The 8865-nt window shown below is 35.9% G+C and overlaps 1 protein-coding gene across 1 annotated transcript; it reads left to right on the top strand.

The window, feature by feature from the left end:
• The first annotated feature begins 1367 nt into the window (after positions 1–1367).
• LOC110447933 lies at positions 1368–8859 on the top strand. The gene is made up of 8 exons (XM_021493924.1): positions 1368–1376; positions 1845–1938; positions 2207–2497; positions 3622–3960; positions 4269–4553; positions 4778–5116; positions 5406–5723; positions 6405–8859. Exons 1-8 carry the CDS (start codon positions 1368–1370, stop codon positions 6560–6562), a joined length of 1833 nt encoding a protein of 610 aa, XP_021349599.1. The 3' UTR covers positions 6563–8859.
• The last annotated feature ends 6 nt before the right edge of the window (positions 8860–8865 follow it).

An 8865-nucleotide genomic window follows, 5' to 3' on the forward strand; every position in this document is an offset into this window, starting at 1 on the left:
CTTAGAAGGCACTTGAGTGATTTTTTCAAATGTCACATGAAGGTTCCCCTTTGTCCCAAATTTAGCAAATTAACTTTTGAGACTGATCAGACAAACAAAATTGCCAACAACTGGTAGGTTTTTTATCGCTATATCTCAGGAAGAGCTGGAAGGATATTTCTTAAAGTTAATATGTCACTTTCCCTCGGCCCTTATTTTTGCATGTTCCCTTTTGAGTCTGATCGGATAAACAAAATCGCCTACAATTGGCCATCTCGGATTTCGACTGTGAATGATTGTTGTCGCTATTTCTCAGTAAGAACAAGAAGGATCTTTCTCAAATTTGATACATAAGTTCCCCTTGTTCCTAAGTTCAGCATATTTACTTTTGATACTGATCGAATAATCAGAATGGCCGCATTGTGGCCGTCTTGGATTTTGACAGTGAATGATTGTTACCGCTATTTATCGGGAAGTACAAAAAGGATCTTCATCAAATTTGGTACATTTGTTCCCCTTGGTCCCTAGTGGTGCTTGTGTACTTTTCCGACTGTTTAGATAATCACAGTGGCCTACAGAATTTTCTCAGTGAAGGTTCGTTATCGCTAGTTGTCAGGCATTTCTTGAGAGCTCTTTCTCAAATATGATTTGTAAATTCCCCTAGGTCCCTTGTTGCGCATATTGACTTTTGAGACTGATCAGATAAAAAAAAAATAACAAAAATGGCCGACTGGCGGCAATCTTGGATTTTGAGAGTGATGGTTTGTCATCGCTATTTTTCAAGTACTGCAGGGATTTTTCGCAAATTTTATGCGAAAGTTTCCCTTGGTCTGTAGTTGTGCATATTTACTGTTGAAACTGATCATATAAACAAAATGTTACCGCTAATTCTTGGAAAGATCTTTCCATAATTTCATATGAGGGTTCCTATTGGACTCTAGTTGTGCATGTTTCATATTGAGACTTATCTTCTTTATAAAATCATCGCTATGAAAAACTTTATAAAATCATCGCTATTAAAAAGTGCTGGACAGATATTTCTCGAATTTCTAATGAAGGTTACCCTTAAATCATTATCATGTATTATTTTGAGACTGATTGAGAAAAAATGGTTGCAGGCGGTCATCTTTGATTTTAACATTTCAAAAAGGTTTTTTCCGGAAAGTACTTTACAGATCTTTTTCGTATTACAATAATCAGTTCAATTTCTTTCACATTTGATACTGTACAAGTAAAATATATATGCGAAACAGCAAAATCACTTTGAAGATTGTCTTTTATACACAGCAGTATGATGTTTAGATAAAAAGTCACCTCAAGGTGGCAATTTACTATTTACATGACCCGATAAAACAGATAAGAGAAAAAATCGAACTGACAACGCACTAATGAAGATGGTAAGATAGTGACTGCCGAGATTACTGTGATATCCTGTCATTTCATGTATAATTTATTTAACACGTCTATGGTTTCTTTTTATTTTAGCAAGCCTCTGAAGAGATAGAATAAAATAAATCAATAACAATTGTTTAAGTCTAGGATGGACTGACTGCTTTCCAATGTTATTCTTCAGTTCAAATTCACCCATTTTGGAACTATATATATTTTCTCCATTGCGAGGTCATGACGTAAATTGGAAGTCATTTATTATTATTCCATGACGTTAAGATAGTAAGATCGCACGGGTGTCTTAAATGAATAGCAAGGTGTTAATATGGCAAAATGACTAATAATGATGAGGGGCCTCAGTAATGATTATTGTATGTGTGATTCTTGCGACAGATTACCTTTCCATTTTTGCTGAGCTGATTAGAGTTATAACGTGATGAAATGCTCAGCTAAACAAATATTTTTCTTTGTTTTAGGTGGCAATCATTGCTGTCGTTATTGCAGCTGTACTACTACTTGGTATAGTCGTCGGGATTGTTGTCGGCCTCACTCAAAACGTCGTAGACGACGGTAACTTGAACCGAGACATGCTTAGTTTCAATATTTCGGAAAATTCATTGTTCAATCGTTCAACATATGAACCAAAAATGGACGTTATCTATAATTCGCGTCTAAATCATTTTAAAATCAATTTATAATTGACAAATTATTTTTAAAATGTAGAAGTATTAATGATACTGTGTTTGACTCAATACAGAGAAGACATGGAGGTCAAATCTGTCTAAATATTATATTAATTGATTTATTTTTCTTTTAACTCCTCTGTGTTTTCTTTCAGCTGCATGTCAATTTCTTACCAATGAGATTATTTGCCCATTCGAGCGAGAATACAAGAGGATTGATATCTTGAGTCCTCCAGTTTATTTGAAGAATGGAGCAGGGCGAACTTCCTATAAATTAAGTAAGGGTACCGATATCAGAATTAACGGATTCCTCATAAAAGTAACCGATACAGATATTTCCGTCCGGAAACAACCTTCCGAATGCGCAGAAGAGGGAGAATATCCTATCATCTTCAGCAGGGAAAACAACTCTCAGAGTGAAACCAAGTTACCGCTGAAGATCAAAGGTGACTATAATACAAAAAGATACTAAAAGGTTATACATGCATAATGTAAATTAGTGGCAACACACAAGATCAAAATAAGAATAAACACTTGATAAAGATGCCACAAAGTTTTGCGTTCAAAATTGACAATTTGTCTAAAGAATGGGTACATTAAAATTGTTTTAATGTTTAAAGAAACTCGAAATTTGTCAAACTGACTTTAATGCCATCCCTGTCCTCTCTGTAACACTATACCAACTGTTGATATTCTGATGTTAGCTAGGAATACCTGCTGAACAGGTAGCTCAAGTTGCAAAAGCATCGTTAGATTTACCATGCTTTTCTTGTATTAGAAATGGATTTTCTTTTAGCCATAATATATATATGACAACAATACTTGCTATATGGCCTACCATAAAAATAAAATGTATCAACCGATTTTTTTTAATATTTTAAAACTGGTGAACTGGTGATGGATCCGTATTAGCATACACCCCGTTGACTGGCCGCGTATTGATTTGTTTTAATGTGACAAACTTTTCGTGGTTGAGTAATTTACACTTGGATTCAAGTTTCACTCTGACCTAAATTTCGATAATCTGAACATTGTGTTGTTTTTGGAACCTGCTATCAAGCGCCTCAAAGCTTGAATTTGTTTGACACCCCATTCTATTTATAAAATCACCAAGCCGGAATAAATGTGCCAGCAATGGGGTTCACCATTTGTGGCTTAAAAATGTTCGAAGCGTAGTCAATTAAGTTCTTTCCAAAATGTTTTACTCGTTAAACATTTCAATCATCCAGAACCAGAACCCAATATGAGGCAGTACCCAGAACAGATGACTTTTGGAAAAGCGGTCCAAAAATGGCATCCAATAAAAGCGTTCTATTCCTAGATCAACGCACCGGAAGTATCATCTTATAATAGACAAAGTAGATGTTATCTATTTTAAAAGCCAAAGAGTATTACTGTTTAACAAGTATACTGTTAAATAGGCAATATATAAAAACATTGGTCAATGGTTACTGTCTGGTAAGTCTTGCCTTTTACATTGGGAGGGTACAATTACACTCGAAAAGTTATTACCACGTCCGAAACTAAAATATAATCGTGTTGGTGTATTACACATTTTTTTATCTTTCAGACTTTAACGATACAATGCAAATGGAAATTATTCCATTCACCAATACTTCAGATAACGAGAGGTACGTGCAGTTTATCTGTACAGGGTACCATCAATGTGGGACAGTTGTTATGGATCTTGAGCTCCAGGCACCAGTTTTTGGCACATACAACACACCCATGGAATGTTCGAGGACCAACATCGATGGAACGGTTATGGACAAGTACGGATATGCATGTACTCTTATCATGGGTGTGGAAATGTTTCAACGAACAGACAATCTTAAGTGCAAACCAACAGTGGAAACCTTAGAGAACACTAAGACCACATCCATTGCACAAAAATCTATCGATGTGAATGGTGAGATCGTTATTCAAAATGCATGAAATTATAGTACGTTAATGAATGGTAATGCAGTTAATACGATAGATCGACCGCCTTTGTAGTGTTTTTTCCTTCTTCTTTTTTTACAATGTTTTGCCAGACCAAATCAGTGGGATAGCTAGTTATTGAAATAGAATATTTGTGATTTCCTGATATTTTGTTACACCACATTTGTATCTTTTATTTACAAAAAAAAACGACGGTTTTCATGTGCGGCACTTTGATTGTTTCTAACAAACACAATGTGACATGTAATAAAATAAATGGTATTTATTATTCTTCAGAGACAACTCGATCGCATTTTATCCTGCGAAAATTGGCAAATGAGACAATAAAGTGGAATGTAAACGTACAAACACTTAAGGACATACGTCATCTTCAAACTAAATACAATGGGGATTTCCACGGAAACAAGTTTGATCTTGATGATCGAGTTAAACTATCCATCAGTGTTAAAGGATCTATTGCTACATGTCACGTGGTGTTTAGTCCCGTCACATGTATTGATGAAGGACCATGGGAACTACATCTGTTAAATAGCACCCAACACAAAGAAATCCAAGTTACTGGTAAGCTATGTGTATGTATACAAAACTGTTCTAAAGAGAACCTGCAGATAGTTACAAGTGTTCGTTTTGACGTAAGCTAGAATATGTATAAATAAACAAATATCTATGGATTGATCATATAATCTTCATTATTGTAAATCTTTTAAAATTGTAAATCTTTCCACATGCAGTTCGTCAAAGCATAAAATACGAACAGTTTACTGTTTGTCTCTGGGTTTTTTTAGGAACGTCAACAATAACAGCTTGTCCAAGTCTTGTTAATGGAACTGTTAGTGAAAAACTGGAACTAAAATTTACCTCTTGCGTACCAGATGATGTGCGAACATACGCATTGAATCTCTATGGAAAAACGAATAGACGCGGATCCTTTCTGAAAGATAAATCTATAGAAGTCGTAGATCAGACTTCATATTTTCGGGCTCATCTGCATCTCAATGAGTTGTCGGTGATTTACACAAAGGAACCGATCACCTGTGCTGATCACATGATGATATTTATGATGTCACTGCAAACAAAAGGAGGCGACACGATACAGAATATCACATCCCTCACTAATGTCATAGGTATGTGTGACCACAGTTTCACTAATATTTCTCTCACATTATAGATGTATTCGATTCAATTGATTGGTACATGTATCCTCCGAAATGTTCTGAACCTTATTACCTTTATTGTATTTGCCAATGAAAATGTTTTTTGTCATTTAAACCTGTTTTTAACCTTTATCCAATGACAAAATATATCTGTTTTCTGTTTAGAAAAAGTCAAATTTACTACATACAAATCTATACACACTTTATTTCATCTGATGCACTTAGGTAATTCACATTTGCTCTTTTTTAATATATTTAGCTGGCCGAGATCGTTACAAAACATATTCTACAGGAGGTGATTTTAGAGAAAACATCCCATCAGTTGTCAGTCTGCGCGTGCATTTGGGTTGCAGACCACAAAACATGACCATACACATCAACGGATCACTGCTGGCCTCCAAGTACGCTTTGTCTGAAGACCTTAGCACAGGAGAGAAAATATTTACTAAATCCTTTTTATTCCCCAAACTACGGATGCAGGATAACGGCACCGGTGTTGAACTACACTTAAGCTTTAATGATGATGAAGGATCTCGAAGAAACCTCAGTATTACGCAAGTGATTCGTGTCATTCCAGGTATAAGTTTAACAGATACATTTATTTACATCGAAAGCATATCAAATAGAAAAAAATCGGTAGAAGAGGTAACTGGTTAAAATATTCATTACAAGTAAAATATATCAAAATCATAAAATCTTTAAATCCATATTAAGAAATGTCTAGTTAAATGTCAACGGAAACATTAAATAACACAGGATTGTTAAATTCTACTAAGTATTGAATAATTTATTATTACAACGATAAAGATAAATCGTAAATTTATTATCCAAAAGGTCTATGACTATTCCTTTTTTTTCGGGGGGGGGGGGGGGGGNNNGGGGCATTGTTATAATTAATATTGTACAAAGAAATATATCACTGTTAAATTTTCAATTCAAATTAGACATCAAAACGGATCTCGGGAATCTGCAAATGAAATCCACTTAAATTGCGGAAACAGTTCATAGCGATTCGTGGAACCATTCAGTAGCTGATGTTTTCCCTTCTCTAATCTCATCGATTCATGGTTCCGAATACATTCTGTGTTAACAAAGTTTTTTTCATCCATGCTAGACACATTCCACGAGTGATATTGTTTATAAACTAAAACCCCTTTCTGCCATGTATTTTTTTTCAAATCAGTGCTCGTAAGCGAGTATTTAAATTGCCACATAGTCGTTACAACTACTTCAAACTATGCACGTTTTGTTGTCACAGATACCTTTTGCCTGGGAAGGCCTCATGGTTGCAACTATCGCCATCCCTACAACAGCAACATGTGGATAGCTTGCGGTGAAGGACTAATTGCAGAGTTTGGAAACTGTCAGTCTGGACTCGTGTTCGTTCCAACGAGTTGTGAAGGGAAGTGTTTGTGATTGAGCACTTTGTAAACGTTTGCTCCTCAAGGAAAACCAAAAACGTGAAATGAACGAATTGAGGTTAACCAAGTCACAATGGCAGTGAGTAATAAACACTCCTATGAAGGTTTTGACTTAGAAAAATGTAACGACTAAAGAATCCTAGTTCATTTGAGATATGACACGGTATTTGATTGGTCAATCGACATAATTGAAGACCATAAAGCCACAATATACTGTCCGCTACTTTTTCATTTCTATAAGTTGCATGAATTGTGATGTGAGTTAAAGTCAATGACCCTGACTGGCTTGACAAGCAATTACTGGCCTGACATCCCAATATGGTCTGCAGGATTCTCAATTGAGGGCACTCAATTTTGTATAAAGGTCGGGTGTGGCTCTCAGAGCAGAGGGGTGGGGCCCAATAGGTGAAATATAGGTTAAACCTTTGAAATATTTTTCTGCCATAATATAATGAGATTTTATCCCATCATGTTGTCTAGTAATGCCTGTCATTATTAGGGTGTATTCATTAAAACAATATGGCCACCAGGCCGCCATGTTCGATTTTGACTTTTGAAGTTTGTTCTAGCTATATCTCCAGAAATACTGGATGGATCTTTCTGAAACTTCAAATGAACATACAGTACCTACCATGGAGTGCCATATCTTTACCTCATATCATGTACAAAACATATCCAGGTCAACGATTCCGGTTCTCTGGACCTTTTGTTTAACGGTCTATTAATATAGCAGAGGTCACGGACGTGCCTCCATGTGTGTTGTGTATGCATGCATGTGTGTATTTGTTTGGGAGGCAGGTTATGTTGGTGAAATTGTTTATTTGTGAAAGGGCGAATCAGGTGCCGACTCAGTACCAGATTCGCGCTATCGCGATCTATGTGTTAGCTAGGCTGCAAGCACAGTATAACGCCAGGTCACATTATACTGACAACGGGTGAACCAGTTGGTGCCATTACCTTAAATAGCAACTCCATTTTGAAGGACTTTGGTATGCCCCGGCCCATTGCCTTCCTCACCTGGCCGAACGTGCAACATTAAAGCCCAAAGGTATTGCCAAGCAAGGCGCTAGTGAACAAGGGTTATTAAGAAGAAGGGAGAAATAAATGTTTCAATGGGTGCAGTAGATTTATTTAGGTCACTTTTATGTCCCCAAATAGAGGATAATAGCAGGTGTATTCTTTCTCGATTCCCGACCTTCATGTGTCTTTCTGAAGCGTTATCTAAAGATTAAAGCATTGTGTTTTTTCGCACATAAAATGATATTTTGTCACAATCATGATCCTATGCAAATCAAATATTATGTAACAAATTCGTTTAATTACATACAATTGAAATACTCAAAAGTTGCCATTCTTTTCAAATATAACATCGACCATAAAATTGTATTATTGGGAACCATATATTTTTTTTTTCGGATATGGAGGTCAACAGTAGGCTAGATTGCAACATTAAACTCATGCCTTATAAAAAGAAAATGCAAAAATAAAACTTGTGCCCTAGTCTGCTGCACATTGGTGTTATAAAGCATGAACTGTTTCAGTGTATATAAACTGATAACATTGCTGATGGCTCCGAGGCTTTATCTCCACCGACTGACATGTTGGTTGCATTTTGGATATTTCAACACGTGTGTAGAACCCTCTACACGTGTGTTATTTGATGTGATGTTATCATGTAAGTAATATCTGGCAACATTGCCATCAACTGTAAATGATGTTATCAAATCAATGCTCGTGATACGTTGAATTTGTAATACCATTTCAATCACATGGTACATCATCAAACACGGTCGCAATCAGCTGTCAAGATAACCATGGTAGCATATCACTGGTGACGAAGTCAAGGATAACAGACTTTATTTTTTATTCTTCAATGTTTATTCACAATATAACATTTGTAACTCGGGTTTACATTGAAGAGTTCGAAAATTATCAGTATAACGTTAACGCTATTATAATGTAATATATGTTATACTCCTTCACAAAAAAAGCTTTTCCATGTTAAATTGTAATAATCGTTGACAAATTGACCCATTTTGGCGAGATTGCGTGATATCCTTGTGTCTGTCCCATTTGTTGGTTCATGTATCAGCACTTCCGAAGAAATGTATGCTTCATAATGGATAACAGGGTGACATGTACAGACGTGTGTTAATCCTGTCCCCTGTCAGGACAGGTGATAACCTGATGTACAGTACGGTACCGTAGTGTGGCGGCATATACATCTGGTGATATCACTCTTTGCTGTGGTATTTTTAAGTTACAATATATGATGGTTAATGTAAAGGTATTTTTTTT

Source organism: Mizuhopecten yessoensis, unplaced genomic scaffold (genome assembly GCF_002113885.1).
Source record: "Mizuhopecten yessoensis strain PY_sf001 unplaced genomic scaffold, ASM211388v2 scaffold3675, whole genome shotgun sequence".
In the NCBI taxonomy this organism is placed as follows: Eukaryota; Metazoa; Mollusca; class Bivalvia; order Pectinida; family Pectinidae; genus Mizuhopecten; species Mizuhopecten yessoensis.